Here is a 21,064-nt window from a genome sequence, read left to right as displayed (position 1 = left end):
GTACTAAAATGTTTTTCAGGGTCATATTCCAGAACTCTACACAATGCTCAAGTTAGGATTTGAGTATGATTTAAAGCACTAGAAATCATACTTAAGTCCTTGCCATTAGGGTCGTATTTCCAGTGCTTGAAATCATACTCAAGTCCTCACTTGAGCATTGAGTAGAGTTCTGGAATACGACTCTCAGGGTCGTATTCTAGAACTCTATTCAATGCTCAAGTCAGGATTGCACTGGCAACACAAGCACTGGAAATACGACCCTAATGGCAGGGACTTGAGTATGATTTCTAGTACTTTGAATCATACTCAAGTTCTGACTTAAGCATTGAGTAGAGTTCTAGAATACGACCCTAAGGGTCGTATTCCAGAACTCTACTCAATGCTCAAGTCAGGATTGCACTGGAAACACAAGCACTGGAAATACGACTCTAATGACAGGGACTTGAGTATGATTTCGAGTGCTTTAAGCCATACTCAAATCCTGACTTGAGCATTGAGTAGTGTTCTAGAATACGACACTCAGAGCCTTACCTGATTTACTTATTTTTCTGAATCAATTAGTACACTCCGCCACATTTGCTGTTACACAAAACAGGTAATAAAAAAACAGAGCTTGTAAACTATTATTACAAACTAATATGTTATTGATTCCAACGTAATGAAATAGCGTCATTACGTTAGAATCAATAACATATATAAGTTTGTAATAATAGTTTACAAGCTTTGTTTTTTTATTATTAAAAAGAACGTTACATTTTAATGTTTTAGTTTTATCGTACACCTCGTGCGGGGTCAAGAGCACGTCAAGCTTGACACTTAAAACTTAAATCCAACTCTATGCCGCTTACAATAAGAACGGTCCAAAGTATGTATTAGATCCTTACATATGAAATTGGCGTTTTGTAAAATATGTCGTCCTTGGTTAAGAACGCCAAATTAAAATTTATAAATCCATTTAGCTGGTACATTTGAGTTTCGAAAACAGTCGTTTATTTGTATTTGTTTTTTCCTGATTAGTTTTTTCCACAAACTTACTAGGGATGCTAACGCATGTTTTTTCTTTGGCGTCGCTCATATCGCACAATGGCAAACATGAAATATCGCTATATTTACGAGTACGAGTTCTACCGTGGCACCTGTGCTGCAGAAACAGCTCGAAGGATTAACGATGTATAGGGCGCTAGTTTCGCAAAATAAAACACGGTACGCTTTTGGTTCCAACGTTTTCGTTCTGGAAATTTCGATCTTCAGAACAAGCCCCGTGGACGGCCGGATACAAAAGTGGATAATGAAGAATTAAAGGCTGTTGTGGAAGCGGAGTTATCGCAAACCACTTCAGAGTTAGCTGCAGGCTTGGGTGTGAGTGATAAAACTGTTTTAATCCACTTGAAGCAAATCGGGAAAGTAAAAAAGCTTGAAAGGTCGGTACCTCATGAATTGAATGAATTAAACCAGCAAACACGCGTCGCCTGTTGCTTTACATTGTTTAACCGACTCAATAATGAAGGGATTTTAAGTCGGATCATTACCTGTGATGAAAAGTGGATCCTGTACGATAATCGGAAGCGCTCGTCGCAATGGCTGAATCCTAGAGAACCAGCCAAATCCTGCCCCAAGCGAAAATTGACTCCGAAAAAGTTACTTGTGAGTGTTTGGTGGACTAGTGTCGGTGTCGTTCACTACAGCTTTCTAAAATCTGGCCAAACGATTACGGCAGATATCTATTGTCAGCAACTGCAAACCTCTCGATGGAAGAACTAGCTGTTATTCTTTGTATGTCAAAGTGTTAAATAAACATGATGTGCTCTTGACTGTTAATTGTCAATATATGCCTACGTCAATTTTAGGCGTTTTTTCATTTAATATTAGCGTTTTGTAATAAAATAGAGAAAAAAAATTATATATTATTTTTATTTGCATAGAATTTGCAAATTTAAACAAATGTTTGCGTTTACAGAAACAGATTTGACATTTGCCTTTTCGAATGTCACCTTGAGATTCGCTCTGGACCTTTTGGAGGGAAAAGTGTCGTTTTTATTTTGACTTTCAATTATTTTGTGAAACTAGTTTAAAGTGGAATAGGATAGTGCTATTGTGCCTTAATCGAAGATTAAAACGCGAAATTATACGAATCTCGAACTAAAATACCCGTATCGGCCCGTTTTAAGGAATGCCGAGTCAATCTAAGCACGCCGCCTCAAATTGCCTATCCTCTTTGTGGCGGCCATATTTACAGAAACATAATTAAACTTCATGTTTAGGCTGATGGCTTTGCCAAAGCCTTAATAAATTTAAAAAAAAAATGTCACCTTGACAGTGCTTTGACATTTGTTTGGTGTTTTACTATTATATGTATATTTTTGTGGACATTCATTTTGTATTGGATAGATACTAGATTTATTCTCAAAAATAATATTACATGATGTGAAAATTGCAATCGTTACTGCAACAACTATTTGTTAAAATGTCAGCTGTGAGATCGTGTCCAGGGCTTTATTGCGGGCGAACGCAACTCGAAGATGGATCGTGGAGTGACTGTGGTGCTTGCCCCCGAGGGTATAGGACAAATACCTCCAGTTACTGCGTGCCGTGTGCCGATGAGCCCACACTTTACGACTGGCAGTACCTCGGCTTCATGGTACTATTACCATTGGTACTGCATTGGTTTTTTATTGACATGGTTGCTGTAGCTAAAGGGTAGGTATATTTTGGGACTATTTTTATAATTTCTTCACTCTTTTAACTTAACATTGTCTAGAAAATAATTGATTTGAAAAAGTTGAAATAGTTGTTTCTTAACATTTTGTTATTGTGCATAGTAAGGTAAAAAATAGGGTTCGAGTTTCATTAGGAAAATAACTTTTTTTGGTACTTTATGAATACTTCTTAGCGTAGTAGGTTTTATCTAAATGTTTTCCTTTACTATCCTCTGACATGGGGGTAATTATTGAGTAGGCCATCTTGATCACAGTCTTTTGCCATGTAATTTTAGAATTCTTGTTTCATGAAAATTGTTATCTGTATTTACAAAAACAAGCTCTTAAGTGTTATCTGATTTCTCTTCGTTATGAAAGTCACATCCATTCAAAGAATTTTGTAAAGACTGAACCATTTGAAAATCTAAAGGGGCTGTGTTGGCCGAATATGGTGCATAGGATAACACATACCAACTTAACTGCAATAATTTATGATGGCTTTCTAAAGATGTGTGTGGTTTGGCATTATCGTGTTGAAATAATGACATCATTACAATTCACCAGTTCTGAGTGTTTTTGACTTATAAACTTAAAACTTTCCCTATTCTTCTGAAAATGTGCACTAAAATATTATTCTTAAAATGACTATAGATAATATAATATTTTACAAGCAAATAGTTCTTTTTTTGTTTAAAGTTAGTATAAACTTTTTGGCCACCTCGTAAATATATTTTTGAAATGATGAGCTTCTCAGATTATCTATTTCAGCAAATCTAGCATCCTCGCACAGCACATCTGTGCTTTCGCAGAAGTTCTGTTTGGAACCCTAGCGGCTCTTTTAGTACTACCTCCAAAGGGCACAATGTTTCTATACGTGTGTTCCCCTGAGGCTTTGTCCGACTGGTATACGTTGCTGCATAATCCACAACCTGATTATAAGGAGATTTTACATTGCACACAGGAAGCGGTGTATCCTTTGTAAGTATTTGTATACTAGTATTTGTATAGTATTGTTACTATAATGGTAAAATAAATAGCATTATTCTTTATGTCTTATGTATAACAAAATCTGTTTAACAATATTATTAAATGAATGTTGTAAGTTATAAATAAGATTGAAATTTTTGATATACATAATACACACACTCATGGAGTTATTAAAGTCTGGCTATTAAATCCGGTAAAATAGTTTCATTTCCTGTGTGTATCAATTGCACTAACATCTCCAAGTATAATACATAACAGTGTTTGTGTGTAACACATAACACTAAACAGTGTTTAGTATTATATTATAATAATATACACATACGTATTTGACAAGGTCGGTGGTTAAATGTTTTGTGGTATGGCACTGGATCCCGGGTTCGATTTCCGGTAGGAACAATTGCGGAAATTATTTTTTAAATTTCAGTCCTCATCTGGGTGTTCTGAGTAGTGCGCTGGAGTGAATTTTGTTGTTCTGGTACTCATAATACAGGGAATCTCTAGTTTATGACCAATTAATTGTTGTGATTATCTGGTACATTCTTATTATTTGATATTAGTATAGTATGTATTAGTTATCTCTTGTTTACAGATATACAATAGTCCTTCTAATATACGCATTTAGTCTGCTAATGACTGTCACCGTGAGACCCTGGGTGGTGACGTGGAATGCGCCCAATCCTGGAAAGAAAGCTATATATTGTGCTTTGTATTTTTACCCAATATTGGTACTGATACATACTGTGGCCGCTGGACTAATATGTGAGTATCTGTGTGTTTTTGTTACTTACTCTAAGGTTCTTGTAAGGTTTAAAGTATAATTTGCAGCAACGTGTCAATGGCGTTACTGATGCTACAGCAAAGTAATGACAGTGCGTCGTGAAATTATACCTTTCCAGAGATAAAAAAAATATTTTTTTACGGGGAGCAACCCGACCGCATCAAACCCCCGGGGTGTTCCTCCCCTCCCCTCCGCAGGTAGAGGCACGGGTACGCTATCGCTCGTCCGCGCCTCCACCAGCGGTTGGCCGCGCCCAGCGCAGCCCCTCCCCGAGAAGGGAGACACAACGGTCGCCCGACTCCAAATGTAAGGCTCGCCGAACACCAGACGAGCCTTCCATTTCGGGCCCCTCCATGCTGGGCAGCGAACTCCCCCCGAGTCCGCTACCCAGGGGCCATGAGGCCAGGACAATATCCCCTCAACTGTGAAGTTCAGAGGATGCTCCCCCAGCCCCCACGGTGGATCTGTTGGTAGGCTCCGCCGCAACACACTACGCGCGCTACGCAATCCACGTGGACTCTCCGTAGAGAGTCCTTTAAAGCGCTCACCGGGCCAATTGCCCAAATTCGGCCGCGGAGGACAGGACGAACGGCAACGATACACCAACACGTCTCTTTCTCCGCGGTCCTACCGCCCCTGCATCTGCACCCTAAGCGGTGTAGTCATGGTCGCGGAGGATAGATGAAATGAAAATCCTGGTTGTTCAAGTAGAAGCTTCGATCTGAATACACGTAGTCAGGTTTTATTTCAGTTTCTTTTCCTCGTTTCTCATTGAAATGTGTCTCTCGCTGCGCTAATCCACGGCTACGACCCTTACAGTACTGACACTGGCATGGCCTCACTATCACGCCTGACTTACATTAAAGTAAAGCTAGCTCATGTTATGTCCTGTGTTGAAGTCTATCCCTGCCAGAATTTAAATCTCGTTACCACGATACGATATTTTCTGTATCAAACACCTGCATATTACATAATATTTGTAACTCATTTCCAAAAAAATAATCCTGCCTTTTATGGAAGTCATTTTTGAGGGGATTAGTTCTCGACATTCGAAGTACACTATTTATTTACTGATAGTGTAATGACCCCGTATTAGTGTAATATATATACCTCGCACGCGCGAACGTACGTAGGGCTAAGGTACGTAGTTACGTAGGGCGCACTATAAGTTTCAGGAATGAATAAGAAAAAATACTATAAATGGTCAGAAATGAAGTTATTGTTTCTCAAAATATTCTCCGTTAGTGTTAATGCACTTTTTCATACGAATGCACCAATTTTGAAAACATTTATGCCACTCCTCCGTGACAGTCTCTGAAACATATTTTTCATACTCTTCGACAGCCTCTTCAGGTGATGAAAATCGTTGACCGCGTAACTGGTTTTTAATTTTTGGAAATAAATAAAAGTCACAAGGTGCCAGGTCGGGACTGTACGCGGGATTGCTCGTAAGGTCAACGTTGTTCATCTTCAAAAATCAATTTGTCTGTCTGGCAGTGTGTGAACTGGCATTATGATATGATATGATATGGCGTTTACGGTTATTTTTACGGAGTTTGTCAATAACTTCCGGCAAACAAATGGTCGTGTACCAATCACTATTCACGGTACAACGATTCTCCAAACAGTAGCCAAGTGTCCAGTTTTATTAAAAAAAGAAGCAATCATCCGCTTAGAGGCACTTTGCACGCGCGCCACTTTGGTTGGTTTCGGCTCATCTCGAAAGACCCATACGCTCGATTGCTGCTTTGTTTTGGAATCGTAACTATAAATCCATGTTTCGTCACCTGTTACTATGTCCCTCACGAAATTTGATGCCTCTTCGTTGACGCTATCCGTTTTTTGAGCCTCAGTAATATTGTGTGGGATCCACCGAGAGCACAGCTTTTTCACACACAAATGTTTGAGTAGTACCTAGTAGTAGTAATTATAGTATTAATTATAGTAGTATTATAGTAGTAAATGTATTTGACTCATGTCTATGCCTAAAGATGCCGCAGAATCTCATGGTATGTCACATGTATGTCTGTTTTGATCATACGGCGCACAGCATCGATGTTTTTGTTGTTCACTGCAGTGTACGGGCGACCATCACGAAATTCGTCACTGAGATTCACACGACCGAGTTTGAATTCTGCAAACCAGCTATAAATAGTCGTCTTGCATGGTGCTCCATCGCCAAAAGCAGTTTGAAGCCGAGCGAAGCTCCGCTGTTAAATTACACTTAAAGTCGTAGAAAAATCATACTACGAAAATTTTCCCGAGTTAAAACCATGGTGATGTAGACAACCAATTTCTAAAATGAAGCCACAATGTAAAAACTAGTGACAGTCAGATGAAACAAATTTTATTCTTCAGCTAAGAGTTCCATTTTCAAATGTTGTAATTACTTTTTCTATATTGTTTATGTAAGTGGCCAGAAACGGAAACTTATAGTGCGCCCTATCTCATGTATTTGTTGCGTTGCTTTTGCCCGAATATAATTGGTCAGGATTATCGTATTAGTCTTATTTACTATTTTTCATAAAGAAGGACTATTCTTCTTAACATAAATTACATTTACATAAAAATATTGTGACGCTAGTGTAAAAATGGACTACTTTAAGCTTATCTCTCGAAGACACTCTGGACCTCAGATTGTAAGTTGCCCTAACCGCACGTTTTTGCAGGCCAAAGATTCTATTAATATCGGCGGCATTACTCCAAAGCAAAATGCCGGATGTTATTAAACTGTGAAAGTAGCCGAAGAAAACCAATCTAGCGGTTTCAACGTCTGAAAGTTTCGTATTTTTTTTTAGCGTACACTGCAGATCTGAGCCGTTTTAATAACTTACTTATTTGTAGACCCCATTGCATTTACCCATTAGGCTTAACTTCAGACAGTAGGCAGGCACTTCCAATTAGGACGCTTGTGCAGAAAAAAATTGACGCAATTTTATAGGTGTTTTCAGATTTTCCCAAGAGTAAAGTAATATTAGTTTTTGAAAGAAAACTGGAGAATTTCAAAATGCTACTTCCACCGCGAGAAGCTAAAAAGTTAAAGAGGTGGGATTTATATATTGGCTTGTTGCGGGTTGCTTAATCTTCCTTTAGCCACTTACAAGTTAGTGTGATTGCACGAACGTGTTGAATATGCATATAATAGGGTTGCGTGGTCGTTATTCAGGGTATTGTTGAATATTCCGTATAAGGTGCAATGACTTTAAGTATGGCGTTTAACATTTGAAGATATACGTTTTTATAAATGTATATAGTTTATTTATACACAGCTTTCAAACGATACTCACCGTAACTTTGATGGGCAGTTATATATGTATATACACTGTTATTTTTAGCTATGATGCCGATGAATTATGGTGTACCTGAAACATGGTCCATATATGTTCCAGGTATACCATAATTCATTGGCGGAATTTTATAACCTTTGCGTGAATCATGGGTATTTACGTATTTACCCAATAATTTAATGATTCCAGTATCAAAAAATAGAACCGGTCACCTTTCCAGTCTCAAAAACTACCGACCGATATCATTAGGTACAATTATAGGTAAAATTCTTGAACGACTGATCCACCCGGAACTGAAGCGCAATATACAGCTGGATGATGCCCAATGCGGTTTTCGCCCCGGTCTCAACGGATTCGGCGATTTTCAGCCTTAAAAGTGTGATGAATCACTATGTTAGTAGGAATACATCAAATACGCGTTTCTTACTTATACGCTTTCGACCTAGTGAACCTGAGGTTACTATGGGAGAAACTCTAAGCTTCTAACGTGCCTGGGAAAGTCGTTGATCTGTTGAGATAACTTGAGCTATGACGATGATATTTTGCTCCTCAGCCCTTCGATCTGCGAATGGTCTGCGAAAGCTATTGGCACTGTGTGAGCAGTATGCTCATAATTACGGCTTAAAATATATTGTCCAGAAAACGTAACTGATGGTTTTTAAAGCCAGAAGGGGTTCGGCGAACGTTCCGTCCGTGTTTTTACATGGTGCGCAAGTGGAGAGGGTGGATGAATTCAAATACCTTGGGCACGTGCTAACGGAGAGTCTAGTTGATTATGACGACATAGAACGAGAGCGCAGGGTTCTAGCCGTTCGGTGCAACATGCTCGCGAGCAGTTCGCGAGTAGTGATGTCAGAGTGACGTTGTTTATGTTTCTATACATGTCAACTCTGGAGTAGGTTTTCGAAACGCGCGATGAGCACCATTAGAGTCCAATATAATGATGCATATCGCATTCTAATGAACCAGCCGAGGTACTGCGGCGCACCGAGTATATTCGCCGAGTCTGGAGTTCCTGATTTTTTCGCAATAATAAGGTCTCGCGTAGCCAGCTTTTGGAGCCGTCTCCGTGCGTCTGGCAACAGGATTCACCGTACTCTATGTGAGCACGTGCACAATTCCTTTTTTAAACACTTGATTTCCGTGTATCGTGATGGAAATAAGAAATGACTTATAATATGATATAATATTATGTTTATTGTATGACAATTATTTTATTGCATTTGCTTTTGTTTTTATATATAATTGTAATTTGTATTTAACATGGGTATATACCTGTCAATAAAGAATTATTATTATTATATATATTATTACTATAGAGATGCGCCGAGTACCGAATATTACTCGGTTCATCAGAACCGGAACGCGATGATCCTAAAATTCCCATTGCTCTAGAATTGTCGGTACATGTCAATGAAAATTTATTGTCGCGAGAGCAGAGTCTTTTCCAATGGTGGGCAGAGCTTAAAACAAGATATCCAAAACTGGCACAGTTAGCACGAGTGTTTTTATGTGCACCTGCAAGCACTGTGTATAGCGAGCGGTTATTTTCCGATGCGGGTAATGTGTATGAAGAAAAAGGAACAGACTATTACCTGAACGTGCAGATAGCTTTGTATTCCTACATCATAACTTGCCTTTGTTACATTTTAAATATTAATAATGTAAACTTTCTTTGTAAATTTATCAAATTGCTACAAATTGTTTCAATTGTCTAGAATTTGTTTGAATGTGTATACTCTCGAGGTGGTCCCTGATGCCAACGATGCTGTTCCCGGTTCGTTCCGGCTATCACAAATTTTAAATAGTTATTTTTGATACAAGTGCGGAAAGTGGAAATGACAAATCCGCACGTGTATCAAACGACGTTTTTTTGATACATTTGCGAAAAGACTACATTGAAAGTAAAATAAAACAGTATTTAAAAAAAGCTCATTTTACTTCTTTGATAAAAATTCAGAGTACAATGGCAACTGTTGCCAGTATTCAGCCACATTAAAATTACTATTTTAGTGGCGCGGCGCGCAGCGGTCTCGCGTATTACTCACCTCCGGTCATTGTTAATACTCATCAGCCATCTTTATGGAAAATATTTTGGTATTTTTAAATGTAATCCGTTGTTTTATAAAACACCTATGCAATTTAAACAAATAAGATGTTTGTAAGTAAATATAAGTTTTAATGACGAATGACTTACGTCATAAAGCACATAGATATTAAATAAATATACAAACTCTTTAGTTCTATGTTTAAAACTTGAAACAACAGTCAATTAAACAAAAAATGGAAAAATAAAAAGCCTAGTGCGAAAAATCCAACTTTTGGCCATCGATAATGCTTTTGGCACGATTTGTAAGTAGTACGAAAAATACCACGTTTTGAGCAACTGTATTAAAAAAAATATTTTCCGCAACTAGAAGTCGACTTTTCATTTGACACGATATATGTAATCAACAAATCACCGTCACTATAACAACGTCACTATAAGAAAATGTTTTGTACATTTACGGAGTATAAAGGTTTATCCACACATATCCGGAACGTGGACGGGCCGTGCTCTGTCAGGGGCTTAAACAAATATCGTTACGCATATTTTGTATGAACTCGTTCACACATGTCCGTGTCCGGGCCGACGCCGGGACGGGCCCGCAGTTCATACAAACTAGCACGCCCCGTCCACGTCCCGGCCACGGCACTGATGTGTGGGATAGTCCTTAATCAAGAGTCCGTAACAGTCCTATTGTCACCAAGAAGTAAGGATCTGATGAGGGGATCCTCAAAAACGATAAGCAAACTTTTGAGGTCTTTGTTGTTTAAACGCAACAATAACAACATATTTGGACAATTATTATTTTCATTACGCAATAGCTATCTTTAAGAGCAGCTTACCGACACGCAAAATTATTCAAAGCAATCAGACTTCAGTTGGCACAGTGTGCGCGCTAGCAACCGGACTTAATTAGGAAGTCTGTAGTTTGTGGGGGCTCTAGTGTTTTGATAATGACGATAATTGATTGAAATTTCTTTTCAGATTGCTCCTTCCCCTATATAATAATAATAATATCAATGATGACTTCAGCGTCACACTTCTCAATCAAGATCGATCAGTCGGCACCAGCTTTGCTTCTGTCTTCAATAACCAACACGAGGAACCTAATAATACTACTTGGACACTGGCTTATACATGCCTACGGCATAATTTCCCTCACCGGTTTCAAGGAGCTTTGGTATCTGTCTTTGGTGCCAGCGCCTGCTATGTTTTACATATTGACGGCTCAGTTCACAGATCCAATGAAGATACATAATGATTGACCGAAGCATTCACGTCGAAAGTACTTGTGTTGTTGTAACCGTGCAGCGTTTTGACGTTCTTGTGGTTAAATGATTTATGAAATAAATTTGGATGGTTTTTGATATAGAACTGTCTTAGTTTTATGGCTGCTTTCTATCGAGCTCTTGATAGTTTTTACGTACCGGTACATTAGCTAAAACACGATCCTGTAGAAATTCAGCTACGCAGTTTCTATGGAGACTGCGTTCTATGATGTGGAGCCCCGATATCTATAGATCCTGGTACGATATACGAGATTCAAATATTGATGGTTTATAGGTTGTGTGATTCTTTTACTTATAAACATTGTTACATATTTTCTTTATCTTGTACGTTTATAATTGTTGTCGTTGAATATAACATAGGATGCGGTTTTAACTATATAATAGTAATTTGCAGGTTACTATTTATGTATATAAATAGTTGTAACATTAACTTTATTAAATATCACGATGTTTTGTGGTAGCCTATGACATCCAATTATTTTTTATTAAGATCGAACAAAGCACAATTCATTTGATCCGGCTGGACTCGACCCAGCGCTTCACTATACCGTGGCTGACGCTCTTCCAACTGGGCTACCGGACGAACCAGAAGACCTTACGAATTTTTCTATGTGCTTGTTGCAAATCTTCGTATTTGTTTTTTAACGACTTTTTTGCCGTAGTGCCATCTGTGAGAAATCTATGAAAGTTTTCACTCAGCCTGACGTACCTTTAGCTACCATTAGCTAGAGATGTGTGTAGATTATAATAATGTATTTCTTTATGTTGTATCCAATATTTAAGTTGTAGTTATAATTGTAAATAAATGTAAATGCTTACCCACCATTTGTAAATAAAATTCAGTAATGCCTTGAAAACTGTTTCGTTTTAGTACCTATAGTTTTATGATTCTTTGGGATACTAAACTTGGCCTGCAACCTGTCTTTGCAACTCGTAATCCGAACGGCCTTCAAGTTAAGAACAACCGAACGGTTGAATCGATTAATTGACAAAGTTTGTTATTTTACTACAGCCACTTTATAGAATTACTCTCGCTTTGGTGTAGCTACACACTTAGATGTTGTTGTTGGATAACACGCTCGCATATAGAACGATACATTTAGACTTTTTTACGGGTTCACGTTTTAATCAGACGGTATTTTTTAGTTTAATTAAGGAACGATGCCATCGCCGTTGTAAATAAAAATACCTGTATTACATGTAATTTTTCAATTCCCTCCTATAGTTTTTTTTTGTAGGGATTAAGTATCATACAAAGACACGTATTTTTGAAAAAATTGGATTATTTAATATTACTTGAGCAACATACGTGTACGCTTGACGTAAAGCTCCCCTTAAACGATCAAATAATTTGTCAAATTTTATGTGTTTGTCAAGCTTTTTGATTGTCTGCGGTCGTGCTTGATGCGTTTGTCAAATAATGTACGAGTTTGATGGAATTCTAGATTGACGGTGTGTTTGACAAACATGTTTTAATGTATGCTTCGTATGCTTTGTATTTAATGTATGTTTGTCAAACCAAACTTTGTTGTCGTTTAGACGTTCATCTGCTAGATTCCATGTAGTCGTCTGGTTCTGAGCGCAATATTTCTTTTAACAAATTTTCATGAATATGTTTTTTCTTAATTTCTAACATTCTTTATGCCAACATATACTTCTTTTTTTTCTTAATCCATAGTGCTAGAGTTAATGTCAGAAACGCTTTATCTATTATTCTTACTCATTGCACAAATTACAAAGAGACATGACTCATTGTATTAATAATAACTAGTTCCTATAAGGGGCAGAAAAAACGCGCCATAGCGGAAAGAGTGAAAGAACATGTCGTGGCTTAGAGGATGGAAAAATGTCGTGGCTGTTAGGGACCGTCAGCTCAATAACTCTGCAATAGCCCTTAATTTGCTGGAATCAGGACCAAACCACTGGATTGAGCTTCATGATCCTTTCTACAGAACGTCATCAATATAAGTAGAATCATACGTGGAACTATTGAAATTAAAAAACATCGTAATTTCAACCGACAAGACTGTTTTAAGTTTTCATCGTCGTGGAATCCAATTATCAGCAAATATAAACGACATAAAGTATCGCCCGACAACTCACCGGATGTCGTGAGTGTTGTGTGTCGGTCTAGTGACAACCCTAGTGCACAAATAAATAATGAAGAGCAAGCTACCCCAGTTAGAAAAACTCGCATGGCCGATGGATCCAACCTCTTCAGTCCCTGTCCCTTCGAGACCATGGATGTTGCCATACGTCCGAAACATCGAGATAATTAAAACATGTTTTATACATGATGAATTCCCGAACTAAAAATCAAATAATCATTGTATTAACTATAGTAGTACGAATGTAGGAAGTTTAGAGGATGGAAGTAGGAAGATGTGATCGAGTGTGAACTACAGGCAAGTTCGTCAAACTTGTTTGATGATTTATTTGATCGTTTGCGACATATTGTTTGTAGAAAACGTGAAGTTTGAAGGATAAATTTGACAAATAATTTGATCGTTTAAGGGACTCTTAAGACGAGGCAACAAAGACGCGAGGCCAGGAATATTTCGAGCCGGTGTTGTAATCGTTCCCTCTCAGTCGCTTGCGCAGAGTCCATGCGATAAGCACGTTTTCCTATGAAACCTATTTCCTATTGTAGGGTTATGGCAGAATTATCAATCGACATTATGAGCAAATGTAATGAACCGATGACCATTTTAATTAATAAAGTATTAGACAACAACATCACATACGTTGCTGTTATACCAAAGTAAGTAGCTAAAGCACTTGTGTTATGGAAATTGGAAACATCTATGGTACCACAAACACTCGGACCCGAGACAATATAGAAAAGTTAGTTTCTACACTGACCCGGCCGGGGATCGAACCCGGGACCTCTGAAATGGCGACACCACGAAAACCGGTGTGCAAGCCACTCGACCACGGAGGCCGTCAAAGTGTTGCTGCTTTTACGAACGTCATGTCGTGGAAATTTTATTTAAATCCTGCCTTCCCAATCAAAGCGACCTCATTTTGACTGAATGGTTCAACACGAACGGACACAAAGAGCTAAGGAACAAAATAAAAACAAACTGCCGCGTTTATAGTCCGTCTATTATTAAACGCTCACTCCACCTCGACCCTCCTCGCCGCATTATTCCTTATTTGTTGCGTTTATCTTTTAAACATGTTTTTTCGACAAATATTCGCGCTTGAATCACCCTCTGTTTTACATTTCAAAGAGTATTTTTCTGAGGAATAAAACGATTGCGTAAATATGATTCTGTGCAGTTGGTAAAAGGAGTCATTGCTTTAGGCATTGACTTACAATTATAGCTTTAGGCGTAATAATCGAGCTATGTGCTAAATGATTGTGCCCGAAACGTCGTAAGGCTTAATAACTCGTAGGACTAAAATTCTCAGAGGCGGCTCCGCGTTATTTGATTGGAAATTAAATTGCACCCATTCGTAAATATTTATCCGTATAAATCCTTGTGATGAATGCTTCGTAGCGCCCTCACGCAAACAAACGTTTCACAAACATTTTTGGGAATGTCAACGGAATGAGTTCCGTTTGTGCCGGAATGAGGCGCAGACAATAACTACTAGCCGGCCTTTGTGCCGTTATTAAAACTTCTTTCAGCTGTGAGTACCGTCGTGGTGTACTCGAACCTTGTAGTATTTATGTACATACTATTCGTATCTGCGTTTTGTATACATGGACTGTCCAAACATATTTTTATTTCGTATTTGTCATCATTTGCTCTACCGTATAAAACCAAAGCACTGTAATATAAGAAAAGCATTTGCAACTGCAAAAAGGATTTTTCGGTGTTTTGTATTTGATCGAGGTCAATAACATTATATAATCATGATACATAATATAATCTACATTTTTTATGACACCAAGAGACGAAACGAACAAGTCATGGGTCTGGTGGTAAGCGACACGTCTGTCCATAATAGTTACAGTGCCACTCATTGCTTTAAATCGCAAAGATCTGAAGGGCATTGCCACTGCGCTAGTCAATCTGAGACAAGTTGACAAGTCAGACATAAATCTGTCTGTAACTTCACCAGTACCCTTACCTTTTAAAACCAGAATGCAGTAATGCTCACATTACTGCTTGGGTAATGTGACAGTACTTCTCTGGATGAACTCTTTCACAAGGAGCTCTATTGCTACTACATTGTAATTAGATATTAAAGAATTATATTTCTTCCTTTAATTATATTTCATTACAATTTCACTTTTCAAAATAAGTGATTTCTAATGAAATACGAATAAATTTCTTCTCCTTATAAACAGCGGAAAGATTTTTGTTGTAATGAAGTTACAAAACACTGCACGGGGGCCTTGCGGTGTTCCAGGTTTCACAGGACAGTGCTACGTAAGTGTAATAAACACAGGGAAACAAGTTGATAATTTGCGTTAATGCAGGTGAGTGTACATAGGGAAGGTCGGGTAGAAAGGTTATGGAGGGCAAAAAGGGTATTTCAATATACTTTGTATTAAAGCAAAACTCTCTATGTCCACTGCTGGACATAGACCTTTCCCAATGCTCGCCATTTCGCCCGGTCCTCAGCTCGTTGCATCCATCTGCTGCCAGCGCCCTTCGCAAATAGTCATTCCATCTGGCCCTAGGGCGTTCTACACTACGCTTGCCGAGCCGTGGTCTCCACTCAAGAACTCGCTTCCCCATCGGTTATCGGTTCTTCGACAGATATGACCAGCCCACTGCCACTTCAACTTGCTTATTCTACCAACTATGTCGACAATCTTAGTTCTCTGTCGAATAACCTCGTTCCTTACTTTGTCCTTCAGAGTAACTCCGAGTATAGCTCGTTCCATAGCTCGCGTATGAGCGACTTCAACTGGTGAACTAACCGTATCGTGAGTGTCCCGTGTCGGCTCCGTATGCCATAACAGGTAGAACGCACTGATTGAAAACCTTTGTTTTCAAGCTTTACGGTATGGGTGACGAGAAGACTTAATGTAGACTACCAAACGTTGCCCAGCCAAGCTGACTTTTTGGTATGCATATTCTGTACTAAATAAAGTAGACATTTCTTCTACCAAAAGACACGCTGCCGTCGCATTATGTCGTCGGTAATTTGCGAGCACTACAAAGTGTTACTTAGCTTTTTAACATTAAGGTATATTTGTTTGGAAGGCAGACAGCGGCTGAGTGACGTTTGGCTGCGTACCGTGATTTTTGGTGGTCTTACTGCTGTAAGACTCTGCTGAGTACCCAGACCAGAATCAATTTAGAAAAGTTCATTTTCCGAATTAGTCCTAACGGGAATCGAACCCGAGACCAAGAGTCACGGAATTCACCGGGGCACTATCCAAAACACCCAGACCAAAACCATTTACAAAGTTCGTGTAAATTCTGTTTTTATTTAGATATTTACTATTGATTTTTAAACTGATTTTTTTTAGATTCTTAAAAATTTCTCAAACACCTCGAAAAACTGTAGAAATGATGTACGAGAATACTCAAAACTTGAGAACTAAAATATGTCATGAAATTAAATATTCTAATTAGGATGTAATTCATATTATGTTGTACCCTTTTTACCCTCCTTGAGTACCCGTATTACCGACCCCCTACGGGCAAAACGTTTTTTTTGCAATTTATTTTATAAAGTGATGCTGCTCAGAAATGTTCATTAATTTTGTTTATTATATTAACCAAAGAGCTTGTTTTTTTTTCATTTACGTGGATATTAACTGATTATTACCTACCCTTAACGGGCCCGTCTTCTCCGACCTTCCCAAAAGTATCACAATTACCACAACAATTAGAATTAACAGAACTAAAATTCGTTTTGGTAAAAACTTAGGAATAAGTTTCATAAATAACAACGGTAATATTTAAAGATCCAAAGAGAACCCGAGTGGAGATTAACGCTTTGCGGATGAAAGGGGATTGTGGCTATGAAATGTCTAAGTAAATTCCATTTGTGCATTTGCTATTATATTTTATTAGTCATTCAACGGAAGTATCATAACAGGACGAGATGTTAAACGTAAATCTTAGCGAAAACGGAAGCGGATGCGGAAGCGGAAGTGTAAATACTATAAGATCTCTACGAAATAGTTCCAAATAGAGCTTGTTTTTAATTTCATACTTGCACTTAACACGACTCAATAATCCGTGCTACGTTGTAAAATTCCGAATAAAGTTCTAAAAACGAAAACAGGCGAAACAGTGAAAAAGCGTGCGGAACTTTCGTAGTTGCGGAAGCAGAAGCAAAGGTCTGTTACATCACTACATTGTATTATGGAAATATGCGTAACAAATCGTAGTAGATCTCTAACATTGCCAGTGTAGCGTTTTCCAAGCCTCATATCATAGCCGTACAGGTTTTAGTAGATATTCGATAAAAATTGCTTCGCAACAGTTGGATGGTTGCAGCGAGCGCTAGGAACGTTGCATAAAACGAGCCGATGCGCTGCATTGCAAGCAGAATCGTGGAGTGGAAATTTGTGAACATTCTGGCATAGTAATGCAGGGAAGCAAGTGGGGCGTAGTTGTCGGTGAGGCATGAACTACTCGCTCCTGCTATATTGCTAGTAACGTAATGCCTAGAGAGTTTATAGGACCGTTCGTTTTTGTGGCCCACCAAAGTATAAAAACTGTAGCTACGGCGTACAGAAACGACATAATGGCTAGATTTATAGAAAAATATGTGTACTTTACGATGGTATGGTATGTGTACTTTGTTGTGGATACCTACTGGAAATTATGGAATAAAAAAATGTATTTTCCGTTTTGTTTATTGTTAATCACACGGAGAACGATTTTGGTGTTATTCCTATGATAACTGACTGCGCAGGGATCGCGCGATGTGATGATATTTATTTTAACAAAAAGTCTGACAATAATCTAATTAGGGTTTTCACACAATAAAAATATGTTTAATATAAAATCTTTATTGCCTTGTTACATGTTAACCCCGTAGAGTTTTAATATCTTTATTACATGAATTAAAAAAGTAGTTTTTAACAGAATAGTTTAAAATTAATGTGGTTCTTGTACGCAAACATCCATTAACCGAGTCAGATTATAGACCATGATCTTTGATGTTACATTCGTTATTCTGGCTTGTTAGTATATACATATAGTATTCATTTCTTTTGTTAATTGCACCATAACATGTACATACATAGCTTCAGATTTTATATTAAGCATACATAGAAAACATGCAGGGCACAGCAACAGGAGCAACATGAAGCAAATCAACGTTATAGAAATGTATCGTCTAAATATTAGTAGCTTTTATTCGTAAGTGTGTTTTTAATGTTATTGACATTGACTTACAATTATATGGACGTCGGGTCCGCGCTAAAAAGTGTCCGCACTTGTAAGGCGCTAAAATCGTATAGAGAGCGCGACACTCTGCTTTAGTCTTCATTTGTTCTACGGACAGCGCGATACTGCGATGACATAACAATTTAAATTTCGAATAGGTTGACTTGGGACATTTTTTTCGTGGTTTTTGTATTAGACCCGTCGTCCATTTATTTGTAAGTCAATGGTTATTGATGAGTTTATTTGATTTATTTTCTTGTAATATATGCTCGGGCAGTTTGTTGTATATAGTTTTACGGCTCGATTTATGCAACTTTAATTTTGATGCCGGTACTACGAGATTATTTTTGGATCTTATTCGATGGCGTAGGCGCATCTCTCAATATAGTGCAAAGTTGTAGGTGCTTTTTTTAATTTGCTAGTTTACCATGAAGTGAAGGTGGAAGGAGTTAGTGGTCACACTGCGCCATGGTGACATAAGGTAGAAATAATTAAGTCGTTGGTTGGTAAGTAGATGACTTTGGTCGTATTTTGGTTGAAAAAACTTATCTGTACTTATTATCTTATTTATGTTGATTTGCAGTGTATCATCATTACTTTTCTTGCATTAAGACGTGACTGAATGTCGGAAGAGGGTCTGACACGTCCGGTGGCTGCTACACAAGTTTCCAAAATATAAATAGATGTTAGGGTTATAATTGTAAGAAGATTTTTTCAAAAATTTGAAAAATTATTACAGATTGAAAGGCAAGCTTTCAACGGCCGGCGGAATGTTGACGCATGAAGACTTATTTTCATAAATAGCGCCTAAATTTTATAAGGAGCAGTTATTGTAATGGTTGATTTTGCTATGCTTCAATTTGAGGGTTTTTCTGTAAATATACTGAGCACCGATTTTTACTATCTCCTGTGTCAAGCCCCGTATAGTGGCGAACTAGGGGATGAACCCCGGTTTGCGCACTTTCCGGTAACCGATTGTAATAAAACTTGGCAAATAAATGTAATTCCACGAATTTTTGAGATCGGTTTTTTAGTATTCTGTACTGAGATTATGTTTGATAAAGAGATAATTTCTGCCCTACTTGACATAAGTAATGCATTTGCAATTTGGTAATTTTCGAGATATTGGCACCTGAAGTTTTTTTCTTTGAAAAATGTCTTAACAATAGAACTGAAACCAAATGAAATACAAAAAAAACCGCTTATAGGGGGTTGTAGATGTTGTTTCGCTTATTCTAAATATATTAATAACTTAATTTCGCTAAAAAAGTCAATTACTTTAGTTATGATAAGGGCGGCAGATTTACAGTTGCACTTCTTACCTCGTAATATGACATGCACAATATGAATTTATCTGACAACGTGCAATAGATGTCTAACCGAACGATAAACATATTGCAAAGGACAGCATTCGACCCGAACGTTATGTATCAGAAGTAAAATGTTTTTGTCCTGATTTATTTCCGTTATTAACATAAATTCTAGACTGTCATGTCCATTGATTTGGCTACGTTCCATATGTTATTCCTTTATGTTTTCTCTCATAAAACTTTGTCGGGAAAAACCATGAGCGTTTGGAATAACAATAACATAAAAACAAACACTTTCAATTCGCAGAACAAATAAAAGACTTGTCAGTAAACAATGAAAACTTTACCTCGGCGATTTGGAGAACAATTTTCTGAAAAAAAGAACAATAAGTACGTAAGGAATTGGGAGGTTTGCAGAGAGCAACGACCTTGGATTAATTACAAAGCAGGTTCGGGAATTTATTCAATGGGCTAACTTTGTCGATTGAACTTAATTTATTTTTTATTTATCTAGGTTACCTATCTACTGATACATTTCAGTTTCAGTACTTTTCTGAACTACGTAAAGTTAATATTTCTTTCATGAAACCAAATACTGTCGTAAGTCAAAATTGCAGCAACTGCATGCAGCAAAGTGAGTCCAGCAGTGGACCTACTATTTGATGATGAAATACCTTATAATGAAACAAACAAATAAACACGTACACATAGTTCTTCTGTTACATTTCCTCGTACAGTCATTCCGCCATCTTTTCGAAAAAAAAGCTGTACAAGTATCTTAAGTTCGTAATATTGTCCACACAAAATAGGACTGAATTCAGAACTATCTAGCTGTAGCAGACGTAATTTCTTTTTAAACTTTCTTTCGCAGCATCAACGACCTCTACCTCCGAACATCAGCGGCCAAAAGAGCGAAGAAAAAGTTTTCGTGTGACTTTCGAAGTCTGAAAGGAAACGACAAGTTGGAGACCGTGATACGAACGATAAATCTTTAAGGCGAAGTATTTCAACACGAGCGTAGATTAAGAACAGGCGGAGAAAATTGACACAGATCTGACGTCGACAAGCGCTCGATGGCGACTGACGGAGCAGCGGGTGGCGCGGCGTGTCGTTTTCAAAGTAGCAGTAGAGCGTCTTGTGAAAGAGTTCGTCTAGGGTAGTACTGCCACCTTATCTATTTCTGTCGCTAAGCAGTCACGTCAGTATCACCGTGTTCCGGTTTTAAAGAGTAAGGGTAAGGGCTTTTGAAATTACTGGCACATGGAACTTGTCAACTTAAGTCTCAAGGTGACGGGCGCAGTGGTAGTGACCCTCAGATCTTTGCAATTATGGACAGGCGTATAGCTTACCATCAGGCGCA

At 38.0% G+C, this 21,064-nt stretch overlaps 1 protein-coding gene across 1 annotated transcript; it reads left to right on the top strand.

Moving 5' to 3' along the window:
- Positions 1-2,464: 2,464 nt before the first annotated feature.
- Positions 2,465-11,322, top strand: LOC113226519 (JNK1/MAPK8-associated membrane protein). Its single transcript, XM_026459167.1, has 4 exons — positions 2,465-2,697; positions 3,465-3,674; positions 4,273-4,442; positions 10,780-11,322. The coding sequence occupies exons 1-4, from the start codon at positions 2,465-2,467 to the stop codon at positions 11,058-11,060; spliced, it is 894 nt and encodes a 297-aa protein (XP_026314952.1). The 3' UTR covers positions 11,061-11,322.
- The last annotated feature ends 9,742 nt before the right edge of the window (positions 11,323-21,064 follow it).

The sequence above is a fragment of the Hyposmocoma kahamanoa genome, unplaced genomic scaffold (assembly GCF_003589595.1).
Source record: "Hyposmocoma kahamanoa isolate Upper Pololo Valley unplaced genomic scaffold, ASM358959v1 192, whole genome shotgun sequence".
Classification (NCBI taxonomy): domain Eukaryota; kingdom Metazoa; phylum Arthropoda; class Insecta; order Lepidoptera; family Cosmopterigidae; genus Hyposmocoma; species Hyposmocoma kahamanoa.
This window is presented reverse-complemented; position numbering and strand designations above follow the sequence as displayed.